This window comes from Erpetoichthys calabaricus, chromosome 7 (assembly GCF_900747795.2).
Source record: "Erpetoichthys calabaricus chromosome 7, fErpCal1.3, whole genome shotgun sequence".
NCBI classification, from domain to species: domain Eukaryota; kingdom Metazoa; phylum Chordata; class Cladistia; order Polypteriformes; family Polypteridae; genus Erpetoichthys; species Erpetoichthys calabaricus.
Genome location: NC_041400.2, coordinates 128,528,120 through 128,542,643, shown reverse-complemented (window position 1 = coordinate 128,542,643; position 14,524 = coordinate 128,528,120). Strand labels below are relative to the sequence as shown.

Below are 14,524 nucleotides of genomic sequence, written 5' to 3'. Positions count from 1 at the left end.
CAGCTTGGTGTGAAGAAATTAACTGTGGGAGCAATTATTAGAAAATGGAAGACATACAAGACCACTGATAATCTCCCTCGATCTGGGGCTCCACGCAAGATCTCACCCCGTGGGGTCAAAATGATCACAAGAACGGTGAGCAAAAATCCCAGAACCACACAGGGGGACCTAGTGAATGACCTGCAGAGAGCTGGGACCAAAGTAACAAAGGCTACCATCAGTAACATACTACACCGCCAGGGACTCAAATCCTGCAGTGCCAGACGTGTCCCCCTGCTTAAGCCAGTACATGTGCAGGCCCATCTGAAGATTGCTAGAGAGCATTTGGATGATCCAGAAGAGGATTGGGAGAATGTCATATGGTCAGATGAAACCAAAATAGAACTTTTTGGTAAAAACTCTACTCGTTGTGTTTGGAGGAGAAAGAATGCTGAGTTGCATCTAAAGAACACCATACCTACTGTAAAGCTTGGGGGTGGAAACATCATGCTTTGGGGCTGTTTTTCTGCAAAGGGACCAGGACGACTGATACGTGTAAAGGAAAGAATGAATGGGGCCATGTATTGTCAGATTTTGAGTGAAAACCTCCTTCCATCAGCAAGGGCATTGAAGATGAAACGTGGCTAGGTCTTTCAGCATGACAATGATCCCAAACACACCGCCTGGGTAACGAAGGAGTGGCTTTGTAAGAAGCATTTCAAGGTCCTGGAGTGGCCTAGCCAGTCCTCCAGATCTCAACCCCATAGAAAATCTTTGGAGGGAGTTGAAAGTCCGTGTTGCCCAGCGACAGCCCCAAAACATCACTGCTCTAGAGGAGATCTGCATGGAGGAATGGGCCAAAATACCAGCAACAGTGTGTGAAAACCTTGTGAAGACTTACAGAAAACATTTGACCTCTGTCATTGCCAACAAAGGGTATATAACAAAGTATTGAGATGAACTTTTGTTATTGACCAAATACTTTTTTTCCACCATAATTTGCCAATAAATTCTTCAAAAATCAGACAATGTGATTTTCTGGCTTTTTTTTTCTCATTTTGTCTCTCATAGTTGAGGTATACCTATGATGAAAATTACAGGCCTCTCTCATCTTTTTAAGTGGGAGAACTTGCACAATTGGTGGCTGACTAAATACTTTTTTGCCCCACTGTATGTTAGTTATATTGGGCCTAAGTTTTATATATATATTCCAAATCTACTTGTTTGATTGACTGATGTCAAATCTTTGTTTATGGTTAGATGCAAGAACCTTGATAAACCAGGTTTTACGTAAAATAAACAGTTAACATTATTATTGTTTATTTAGCCACAATAAAATATTTTTTGCCAGTTGAACAAATTTTATCATTAAATTATGAGTTTTCTTTATTTCTAGAACAAAGACAAGCTTGAAAAATTAAAACATCAAGCTGAAATATTTTGTCAGAGACTTGGAACATATCGAATGCCAGTAGCTTGGTCTAGTGTTAATATTATGAATGTAATAACAACTGCCACTATTGACAGAGACATTGCTGACATAGATGGCATAAATGGTAAGTAACCTCTTGTGAATTTTTCACAATTTTGTTTAAGTTATATGACATAGTAAAAACATTTAATTCATGAAACTAGTGAAAAATAGAATATTCAAAGTATTTGTATTCATATAAAGTAAATGTTTTATGTTTAATACTTTGTAATCATTTTCTTAGTTTTTTTGATATTTTTGTTTGGTACTGTATCACATTACTGTACATGCATTTTTGTTCTACTTTTAAAATGCTTTCCATTAAATCCTTTTGTGTAAATAAATTATGTTTTATTTTCAGTTAGCATGAACTTTATTTTAATTTGCTCTTTTAGGTAAAATCACTGGGGATAAAAAAACCTTAGGACCAAGTAGAAAGAATTCTGAAAAAGTGAATCCTTTTGATGACCAGTATAATTTAACAGGGTTCAAACCAGCAACTCTTACCATTAACAGTTTCTGTAAACAGGTACAAAGTTTTTAATTATAAAAACCTGGACATTTATATATTTTGTCATATACTATTAGAATAAAAAAATCAAATTTAAATAAAATGCTATTGTGTAATATTTCTGTAAGTAATAATGGAGGGACATGTTTCATAAAATGAATAGTTTAATTTAGCTTTTTACTTTATATTTAGTGTTTAATGAGGATCCTTTTTGTGTTTACTATTTTCATCTTTTTCCATTGTGTAATTATGTGCCTTTTTTCAATTCTTCTGATCAACTCCAAGCCCTACATGATATAAGATATTACTCTTAAAATTCTTTCTCTTAGGTGTTAAACAAAGACCTATATTATTCAGTCATGGACGACTTTATTATCAGGCATGCTTGGTCCACTCGTGGCTAGAGAACATCTCAGGAGCACTACACATAAGCCAGCAGCCAAACCTGGATAAAGCATCAATCCATGATAGGGTTCATTCATGTACACACCCACTAACTCAGACAAGGAAAATTTAGAGTCTGCCAGTTAAACTTGCTCTCATGACTTTGGGATGTGGTAGGAGAACTGGAATACTTGTAGGAAAATGCCAGCAAAGAGCAAATGGCAAAGTCTGGAGAATGACTGCACTATATAACAATTTAGAAATGTACACATGGTGTAGTATTTTGGTACACTCAGGGACTTAGTCTACTGTTTCGAAAGCTAGAGTATTTTAGTTTACTTACTTCATTAAAGACCAAGATATTACAATGTTTTGCTTATTCAATATTTTTGTAACAATGAGTAATTAATTAAAAAATTGGTAACAGAATGTAATTACATGTATTAGAATAGTAAAGAAGTGCATTTTAAAAATAATAATTAGCAATATTATGCAGATTAAAGAAACTGAAATAAACTTGTGGTGGCAGAAATTGGCTTCATAGGTACCCAGATTTCAAATAAAGTTATGTACAAATTACTTCAATTGATATACTATTATCTGTTGTAGGTGAAAGTTCATATTTTTGTAAAAGTAGAGTTCATATTTCTTAAACATAAAAGAAAAAGTGCTTGATAGGCAGTTAAAAATGGTATTAATGTTGTTAGTTGCAATGTAAGTTATAGTGTTGTGAAATATTGATTCATTACAATCTATGGATATTCAGCCATTAGGTTGTATTTAGAGCAGAGTACATAAAGAGTACATGTTTTGTTCTCTGCATGCATAAGAGCTTACAGAGCCATGCTGGGGGTGACTTTCAGCTTTCATTAATTTCTAGATATGTCAAGTAAGTATGTTTGCTTTTCTTGCTTTCATTTTTTTACTTTTACAATTATGAGGATCATTTAACTTAACTGTTATAGTGGGCAAAATAAGTACTGAACGTGTCAACATTTTTTTCAGTAAATATGTTTCCAATGAGGCTATTCACATGAAATTCTCACCAGACATTGATATTAACTCAAGAAATTCACAAATATAAAGAATTCATAACATTAAAGGCCATAAATAAAGGTATGTATAATAAAGTTGAATGACACAGGGTAAATATTTTAAACACTATAAGGAAAAGCAGTACACCAAGTCAAGGAAAGGCAAGGAACGACCTGAAATCCGTAAGTAGTTAGAAAGTAATTTCACCTCCTATCTGTACATATTGATATGAGCTGGGTTAGTATGCATTGATGGGCTATAGAAAGGTGTTTTGCTACCAAGGTGTAATACAAGAAACTTGTCATGATGGGTAAAAGCAAAAAGCTCTCCCAAGACCTTCATAACCTGATTGTTGCAAACTATATCAATAGAACTGGTACAGATGACTTTCAGAACTACTGAATCTTCTAGTAAGCATCATTGGGGCTATTGTATGCAAGTGGAAGGAACATCACTCCACCATCAAGCAACCACACACAGGAGCTCCTTGCAGAATTTCTGACCAGGGAGTCAGCAGGATAGTCAGAAGAGTAGCCCAAGAGCAAAGAACCACTTGGAAAGAGCCCCAGAAAAAACAATAGGCAATGCACTACACCGGCATGTCCTCTATGTGCGCTCAGCCCACAATGCTCTGTTACTGATGAAAAGGCATGCTGATGTTTGCTACACAACATTTGGGCAAGCCTACGAAATACTGGGAGAATGTAGTCTGGTCAGACAAGTCCAAAGTTGAACTTTTTGGCTGTCATACTACACATCATGTTTGGGGCGAGAAATGGTATTGCATATCATATGAAAACAGTGAATTTTGCAGGTGAAAACATCATGGTGTGGGTCTGTTTCTCATCTCATGGTACCTGCAGACTACTTGTAATTGAAGGAATGATGATTGGGGCCATGTACGAAGAGATTCTTGAAATTAATCTGCTGCCATCTACTAGGATGATGAGGATGAGATGTAAATGAACCTTCCAGCAGGGCAAGAATACTAAACATACAGCAAAGGAAACTCTGAGTTGGTTTCAGATTAAGAAAACCAAGTTGTTAGAATGGTCTAGTCAATCACATGACAAATCCAACTGAACATTTGTGGAAGGAACTAAAGATCAGGGTTCACAAGAGGGCCACTGGAATCTTCAAGATTTAAAGACAATCACTTTAGAAGAATGGGTCAAAATCACACCTGAGCACTGCAGGCGATTGGTTACTTCATACAGGAAGTGTCTTGAAGCTGTCATTATAAATAAAGACTTCGCCATTAAGTATTTAAATAGTGTGTGTGTGTCATTCCACTTCATTATATATACCTGTATTTATGGCCCTTAATGTGGTGAATTCTTTATATTTGTGGATTTCTTGAGTTATTAACAATGTCTGGTGAACATTTCATGTGAAGAGCCTCATTGAAAATATATTTAAAGAAAAAATGTATACTTCATTGTGAAGAGCCTCATTGAAAATATATTTAAAGAAAAAATGTATACTTCATTATTGCAAGCCACCGATGTGTTTGAATCATTAAATTAATCAGTAATTGAGGTTGACCTTAGGATATTTTTCTGTTTTAAGAGAGAATTTAGAAAATTCACTAATACTTTTGAAATGGGAGTTAATGAACTTTGTGCTCAGTTGGAGGATATATCAACACAAATTAACCTTTTGTTACAGATTTCCTTAAAGAAAAAGTGCACTAAATTTCAACTAAATTTGCACCCTAGTAACTGAGTTGTTTGACGCAGACAGACAGATATGGTGATATTAGGTGCTTTTCGCATATCATGTGAATGTACCTAAAAATCAATTAGTTTTGGCTGTTAAAACTGGAACGGTGTAAAGTAATTTAGATATTTCATGAGATTGCCTTTTTCTTCCTCTTGCATAAAAGTGTATATTTAAATTTAAGTAAACATAAACTGTGAAATTTCTGGTAATTGGCAAAGTTAAAACTAAGCATTTAAGTTTTCTTTGTAGGAGGGAGACAGATTAAGTGATGAAGATTTATTCAAAAATTTAGCAGATTTAAAAGGACTTCATTACAGAGAAGAGTGAAAGTCATTCCAGGTAAAGTGTTGTTGCTGTCTGTCTGAAAAAGGTGGCTGTGAACAGGTTCCTGTGGTAAAGTAGCATATTCTAATACAGCATAATTTACCAAGACTGTACTCCCCAAATGTGTACAATATGTACAGTGCTCCACCAGGGGGAAGAACATGCTGTACCATGTTTATTCCAACCTAAAGCATGCTTCCCTTTCCATAGTCTGGGGTTCTTTGACCATCTCTCACTGTTCCTTATCCCAGCATAAACTCCCCTACAGAGGAAAATCAAGCTAACCATAAAAACTATCAAAACCTGGCCTGAGGGAGCCCTCTTGTAGCTGCAGGACTATTTTGAAAAAACAAAATGGTCCATATTTAAACAATTAGACTTAGAGGAACACACAGAAACTGTACTGCGCTATATTAAGTTCTGCACTGATATGGTTACAGAGGATAAACACATACAGGTCTACCCCAACCAAAAACAATGGATGACCAGTGAGGTTCAGTCTCTGTTGAGAACCCAAGACATTACCTTCAGGACAGGGGATAGAGCCTGGTACAGTGCAGCAAGAGCAAGTCTGAGGAGAGGCATCAAAACTGCCATCATGGCCTAAAAGAGCAAGGTAAAGACCCATCTGACAGATAGTAACCCAACGCAGGTATGGCAGGTATATACAAACAAATCACCGATTACATAAGCAGTACACATGTGCTGATCTGTGCTGATGCCTCATTGGTAGAGGAACTAAATCTTTTCTTTGCCTCCTTTGAGGCACTGTTGTCTCATGCTGCCAGTCTGCCCCCTTCAACTCCCAGCTGTGGCATACTCACTTTCAGGAACTTCAGGTGAGACGGGTGCTCAAGACAGTGAATCTGAGGAAAGCTGCTGGACCAGACGGCATACTTGGTATGGTACTTAAAGCTTGTGCCAACCAGTTGGCAAGAGTCCTTACTAATTTATTTAATCTGTCACTGATGCAGGCCATTGTTCCCCCCGTCTCAGTCAGCTGCTGTTGACCTTCTACCGCTCAACTATTGAAACATGGAATGCTGGATGTGCAGCTGCAGACAGAAAAGCTCTGCAGAGGGTAATATCCAATGGCAGAGAAAATCATTGGCTCCTCTCTGCCCTCCCTTGAAGATATCTCCAGTGCCCAATTCCTCTGCAGAACCAGGAAAATCATTAAAGACCCTTCCAATCCCGGCCACTCATTGTTCACACTACTGCCCTCTGGCAGGCGGTATAAGAGCATTAAAAGTAAAACTAAAAGATTTACAGTTATTATCCTTGGGCCATCAGAATTTTAAGAACTCGGAGAACTGTTAGTTTTTTTTTTCTACCAGTATGTATGATGGTTACTTTAGTGAATAATAATTTCCTGTCCCTTATTTATGTATGTATAGGAATTTATTTGTCATAGGATGTGTGCCATGTGTATTATTTGTTTGTTGTTACTTGATGTACTTGCATTGTTTACAGTTGTAGCTTTTGCACTTTCATTGTACTGGAAAAATGACAATACAGTCGATCCTTGATATACGACCGACCTGACATGCGAACAACTTGATTTACGACCAAAGTTTTTGTTTTGATTTACGACCAACATCTTGTGTTACGACCTGAATGCGTTCATGTGTTATCCGCTTGCGCGATTGTAAACAAACAGCCGAGAGCGTTCGTAAGCGTCAGTCAGAGCCCAGATACATGTGTTTGTGGACGTAATTTTGGTCAGTGCAGTGATTTATATAATTTATTTCAATAATTGCTAAGGAAGGAAGAGAAGGTAACGAAGGTAAAGAAAGCGATCACAATCAAAATGAAGAAGGAAATTGTGTGGAAATATGAGAGTGGTGTTCTTGTGATCGATCTCTCTAATATGTACAGCATTTAAATTTCCAGGACACCCTTGCCACAATTTCTCTAAAAAGTGACTGCAAAAGTAGCTCTACGTTCAATGCAGAGAACATTTATGTCAGTTGTAACGAGGTTCCAAGAGGCTAGGTTTATGAATGAATATCCCACTGCTTTAATTGAAATAATATGTAAATGTTGGGTTTGTGAGCTGGTAGTCGGGGACACAGACAGAATTCAATGAATGTTCTTCTGAGAGGGCTTTCTTTATTGCAGACTATCTTTCTGTTTTCTTTCCCCACATAACCAATCACCACACAGTAAACGTCTTCGTGATAGTAAAACTAGGTATAAACTTAGAACACTGACTGTTCAGAATTTTAAGGAACATTGAAAAATCTGTTATACATACTTAATTATTCCATCCAGGGTCACACCAGTACAGGGCGCCAGCTCATTGCAAGGTGAAGATAAGCATATACATACAACTAGTTGTTTCAATGTAGTATCACCAAATCCCCTAACCTGCATGCCTTTGGAAGGAAAATGAAGCATGCTGAGGAAACCCACTAGACAAACATATAAACTCTAGATAGGGAGGTGACCCTACTGCTGCACTAGTGTGCTTAATACATGCTTTAATGCATTTTGTCATGAAAATGACATCAAATATACATCTTAGTGTTCTAAAATGTTCAGAGAGCTGTAATAAAATGAACGTAATGTATTCTGTGTGGTGATCACTGTCTGTGCACTTCTGTTGGTGTTAAGGCCTGTTTAAGAAGCACATAGGGTTGGGGAACACATAGAATGCAAAGCATTTAATGTGCTACTTTAGTTATGATGAGGCTTGAGAAACTCAAGTAAATTAAATACCGATTTTAAGATCAAGTTTATGAAGTTGTACTTTAATGACACTGAGATTCAAGTGGAAATTTTGAGATTAAAGTCGACATTTCAACTTTAATCTAGACATAGACCTTTTTTTTTCACTGTGTTCCTATTTTTTTTTCTTGTCTTTGGCCCTAATACGCTTCTGTATGATATTCAGACGGTGGGATGCAACTCGCCTTCTCTTGTCGACTTTCATATGTGACCACTTCTTTATTTTGGGCACTGTGCGTCTTTCTGAACTTGAATTTTTGACAGTGTTAGTCATGTTGTACCACTCCATCAATTCCTTTTGTTGCTTATACCACTGCTTAAGCCACCAGATAGTTCATTTTCCTTGCCTCCACTTCACTGAGAAGGACCTCCATTTCGCATTCACTGAAATTGTTAATTTTTACATGTGCTTTTGCCATTTTCTTTTAACAAAGCACTGAATGGAAGTGGCTGTTTATATTAATTTACATATTCAAATAGGCAATATTCTGGGAGGAGTCAGGGAAGAGCTGTAGGCATATGCATTAATATTCATGTTGATTGGGATTTATAAAGGGAAAGTGAGTAGAACTTTGGTTACACACAGTTTTATGCATCTGAATTTTTTTTGTGCTTATACACATTTCTAATTTTGTTCATATGTCATGTTTTAGTGTGAATTCTACACAAGGCGTTGTACATGTGGCCCCAAATATTCTTAAAATGCTCTTCAACAACAAAGTAGCTACATGGAGCACAAGATGCAAAGCAATTGCCCAAAAACACCATGACAATTGAATGCAAACAAGTCCTGATCCAGAAATTTAGAAACGTAGTCAAACGCAAAAGTGATGAACGTCAAAATTCCAAAGGCACAAGCACAGCACATAACACATTTAAACTCGCCAGTCCCAGGCATGTATGAAATGTACTGCCAGGAACTGTGGATGTCCCTCTGGATTTATAGGGTGGAAATGCAGGGCCTCCTTGTGATTGTCAGGTGTGGGCCACACCTCTTGGATGGCCTCCCATAAAACACACAGAACATATACTGTACATAGGCAAAGCCAGAAATAAAGAATAATGTACATAATCAACATAAATATAAGAATCAAAAATGAAGAAAGGAGACACAAAACAAGAATTTGAACCCCAGCCATGAAAAGATGGCATGGTACACAACAAAGACACGAGAATTTGTTTTGACAGGATGGCTTTCTTAAGTGTCTGCAAAATATAAAGCTGCTGCTGTGCCACCTTAACAATGAAATTGTGTTTTGTTGACTAAGGTTCTTGAAAATAAAAGTTTTCAGAAACTCCTTTTTCCATGACACTTTTTTTCTTTTAACATTCAGTAAGTGTTTTGCAGTCTACTGTAACTAGATAGATAGATAGATAGATAGATAGATAGATAGATAGATTGATAGATAGATAGATAGATAGATAGATAGATAGATACTTTATTAATAGATAGAATAGATAGATAGATAGATAGATAGATAGATAGATAGATAGATAGATAGATAGATAGATAGATAGATAGATAGATAGATAGATAGATAGATAGATACTTTATTAATCCCAAGGGGAAATTCACATACTCCAGCAGCAGCATATTGATAAAAAACAATATTAATTTAAAGAGTGATAAAAATGCAGGATAACAGACAATAACTTTGTATAATGTTAACGTTTACCCCCCCCGAATTGAAGAGTCGCATAGTGTGGGGGAGGAATGATCTCCTAAGTCTGTCAGTAGAGCAGGACAGTGACAGCAGTCTGTCGCTGAAGCTGCTCCTCTGTCTGGAGATGATACTGTTCAGTGGATGCAGTGGATTCTCCATGATTGACAGGAGCCTGCTCAGTGCCCATCACTCCGTTACAGATGTCAAACTGTCCAGCTCCATGCCTACAATAGAGCCTGCCTTCCTCACCAGTTTGTCCAGGCGTGAAGCGTCCCTCTTCTTTATGCTGCCTCCCCAGCACACCACCGCGTAGAAGAGGGTGCTCGCTACAACCGTCTGATAGAACATCTGCAGCGTCTTATTGCAGATGTTGAAAGACGCCAGCCTTCTAAGGAAGTATAGTCGGCTCTGTCCTCTCTTGCACAGAGCATCAGTATTGGCAGTCCAGTCCAATTTATCATCCAGCTGCACTCCCAGGTATTTATAGGTCTGTACCTTCTGCACACAGTCACCTCTGATGATCACGGGGTCCATGAGGGGCCTGGTTTCTCTTAAAATCCACCACCAGCTCCTTGGTTTTGCTAGTGTTCAGTTGTAGGTGGTTTGAGTCGCACCGTTTAACATAGTCCTTGATTAGGTTCCTATACTCCTCCTCCTGCCCACTCCTGATGCAGCCCACGATAGCAGTGTCGTCAGCGAACTTTTGCACGTGGCAGGACTCCGAGTTGTATTGGAAGTCCCTATGTATAAAGGCTGAACAGGACTGGAGAAAGTACAGTCCCCTGCGAAGAACATAGAACATATTTTTACTGTGGTTAGAAGTTAGTAGCACTGTGATTAAGTACCATACATGAGGAGGAATGTGCTATTAGTCACTGAATAAATTTGTCACTTATGTGGAAACCTCCATAAATTATCAAACATGTTAAGTGCTCTTTATTAAAAAAAGCAATTAAAAATATTGTTTTAGTAATGTATATTCTGAAAATCCATCCGTCAATCCAATCTTAAACCATATAATCCATTCAGATCCTCCTGAACAATAAGGTTTGGAAGCATTGCACAAGGCAGAAATCGATTTTGATGTGCTGTTCTGTAGTTATTTGTCTGCAGTTGGTAGTTTACTTTTGAATATGATTTGTTGGCCTTTCAATCAAATATTTTTTATATTCTTTCCTTTCATTACTTTGTTTTAGGAAAGAAAAATCCTTTTTTTTTAAACTGTGATCACAATATTGAAAGGTTGTGCTTAATATTGAATATTGTTGTTTGACTTTTTAAAACTTTTAAGGAACTATCAAGTTGGATATTGTAGCAGTTCCAGAAACCGGTCCCTGGATGTCTAAATCCTGAACTGATTCCTGTGAAGCCAGTGCCAGAGAAATTTGTTCGACCCATCAAGGAGATCCTAGAGTTTCCTTCCCGAGAAGTCTATGTTCCATATACAACATATAGGTAGGTATGATTTTTGTATTTTTTACAATTGCGAGGCAAAAATCTTTACTACTATTTTTATAATTATCAGAATATGATTAATGTTTTAATTTGGCTTACATATCTGGTTGTGTGTTAGCCATACCTTATGTATTTTAGGCCTAAGGACAGGTATAGGTGTGAAACTTAACACTAATTCTGGATACCTATAGCTTTTATTTAAATTCTATTTACTTATTTTGACCCTGATTTGAACTAAGTGGGTACAGATAATGGATGGATAGGTTGATGACTAGATATATTTGTTTTTTTCTTTCTTTATAATTTTTTTTTCACAAATTTAATGTGAATGTTGACATTCCAGATAACACTAATTTTATTGATTTTAAACAAATTTCTATTGGTTGTTAAAATGTCCACCATATTTCCTGAAAAAACTATTTGACTGATATCTACTATAACTATGGTGAAGTATTACTCAAACTATCCTGTAGATTTGTGCTAAGGTTGTGCACCCACATCATGTCAGGAACTGGTATTTGCTCATGATGTCAATATTTCACCAAGAAAGAAATGGTAAGAATATTTAATTTAAATAGAAAATGTATTATCTTTTCATTAGGATATGTTTTTATTGTTTGTACTGCAAACAAAGTAAACATGTAAAAGTTGAGTTAACTACATTTCTTCAGTATTTTATCATGTATGTGCCCTTAGGTGCAAATCCTATTAGTCCCATTTCTAAATCCATTTATTCTTATTTTCAGTCACAGGATTATTCTAGCAGCATCAAGAGCACAATACAAACCCAGTTTAGATAGGGCATCATCTATTTCAAGGGATACCTACTCATGCTAAAGCCAATTTAGATTTACCAGTTCACTTAACATACATTCCTTGAGAATGTGAAAGGGAAGGAAATTGGTGTGTCCAAAGCAAACACTGAAAGAAATAAGGACAATCTGCAATGTTTTCAAACTTGGCAAAAAGGTTGGGTATTGAACCCAGGTCCCTTGGCATGTGAGGCAGCATTACTAAACAGTGCACTGAACTACCATGACATCCATTTTTATAATGCATAAATGTTAATTAAGTGTTAAATGTTAGCCAAGTTGTCTTCACACAATAACTGTATGTACTGAATCTGCAAATCCTTTTGCGTTGCTCATGCATTCTATGAATGATGAACTAATTTGAAAGTCTCTCAAAATTTACAGTAAACTGCCAAATCTTAGACCTCTTAGCTATTGGCCAAGTTAAACTAGAAATTAATTGAAAACAAAGGATGGTTAGGCTTATTTTATTTCTTTTTTATAAAGTGATGTACTGTATATACTGTGAGCATGGGTCTGAACACCATCAGACAGACACCAGCACTTTATAAAACACACGGGTTTATTTAAGCACAGTTTCACACAGCACCTAGTGCTTGCGCACCAAACATCCTTATCCACAGGCTTCTCTCTCAGTGTCCTTGGGCCACCTCTCTTCATCCAGCCACTGGAGCTTCATCCTGCTCCCGACTCTAGCACCTCGACTGTAGGAAGGCGGCCCCTTTTATATCCACCCAGATGTGCTCCAGGTGCTTGCTGACGTTCTTCCGGTCGGCAGTGGCCACGGGCCCCAATGGGTTTGAACCTCCTTGCTCCGTCCCCGTGGTCCCCTCATCATCCAGGGCAGTTGCCCCCCTCGTGGCCCGGGGGACATATAGACCATCTCCCAGTCCTTCCAGGCGTCCCGGCTGGGTTTGGCCCCCAGCCTCCTGTGACAATACCCACATACTTTACACTATTTGTCACACTTGACTTTATAAACTTACCCAGTATTCCATCCTTGGAATAATCCAGAGAGCATCAGGCACAGGGGCATATTCTCCTGTACTGGTGCAATTTAGAGTCACCAGTTAAACTAGAATGCATGTTTTTAGGATATAGAGATACGAGTGTACCTGATAGAAAACCTACACAGGCAGAGTGTACAAATGCCCATTAGCAGTGTCTAGGCCAGGAGATGAACCTAGGAAACCGGAGTTTTGCTAACCACCTTGCCACCTTTATCACAGTAACTAGCAAAATACCCGCGCTTCGCAGCGGAGAAGTAGTGTGTTAAAGAGGTTATGTAAACACATATATACATATATATACATAGCTACATATACATATATATACATACATATACACATCCACATATACAATATATACATATATAAATTTATATATCTACACACATATATATATATATATATATATATACACATATGTACATATATATATACACATAAATATATACATATCTACATATATATACACATATATATACATATGCACATATATATATATAAATATAGACATACATATATACATACATACATACATTCACATATATATACAGTGATCCCTCGCTATATCGCTCTTCGCCTTTCGTGGCTTCACTCTATCGCGGATTTTATATGTAAGCATATTTAAATATATATCGCGATTTTTTGCTGGTTCGCGGATTTCTGAGGACAATGGGTCTTTTAATTTCTGGTACATGCTTCCTCAGTTGGTTTGCCCAGTTGATTTCATACAAGGGACGCTATTGGCAGATGGCTGAGAAGCTACCCAACTTACTTTCTCTCTCTCTGTCTCTCTTGTGCTGACTTTCTCTGATCCTGACGTAGGGGGTGTGAGCAGGGGGGCTGTTCGCACACCTAGACGATACGGACGCTCGTCTAAAAATGCTGAAAGATTATCTTCACGTTGCTACCTTCTGTGTGCAGCTGCTTCGTGAAGCAACATGCTGCACCGTGCTTCGCATACTTAAAAGCTCAAAGGGCACGTATTGATTTTGACTTTGTTTTTCTCTGTCTTTCTCTCTCTCTCTCTCTCTCTCTCTCTCTCCCTGCTCCTGACGGAGGGGGTGTGAGCTGCCGCCTTCAACAGCTTTGTGCCACGGTGCTTTGCATACTTAAGCCAAACAGCCCCTATTGATTTGTTTGCTTTCCTCACTGTTTCCTTTGAAGAGGAAGATATGTTTGCATTCTTTTAATTGTGAGACAGAACTATCATCTCTGTCTTGTCATGGAGCACAGTTTAAACTTTTGAAAAAGAGACAAATGTTTGTTTTTGCAGTGTTTGAATAACGTTCCTGTCTCTCTACAACCTCCTGTGTTTCTGCGCAAATCTGTGACCCAAGCATGACAATATAAAAATAACCATATAAACATATAGATTCTACTTCGCGGATTTTCTTATTTCACGGGTGGCTCTGGAACGCAACCCCACAATG

The 14,524-nt window shown here is 37.5% G+C and overlaps 1 protein-coding gene across 1 annotated transcript in view; it reads left to right on the top strand.

The window, feature by feature from the left end:
- Positions 1-14,524, top strand: part of dock8 (dedicator of cytokinesis 8) — a 156,058-nt gene that overhangs the window by 38,924 nt on the left and 102,610 nt on the right. Inside the window, 6 exon segments of the mRNA XM_051929472.1 lie at positions 1,376-1,535; positions 1,846-1,979; positions 5,352-5,403; positions 5,406-5,441; positions 11,112-11,149; positions 11,151-11,275. Coding sequence (XP_051785432.1) covers positions 1,376-1,535; positions 1,846-1,979; positions 5,352-5,403; positions 5,406-5,441; positions 11,112-11,149; positions 11,151-11,275 — 545 coding nt within the window.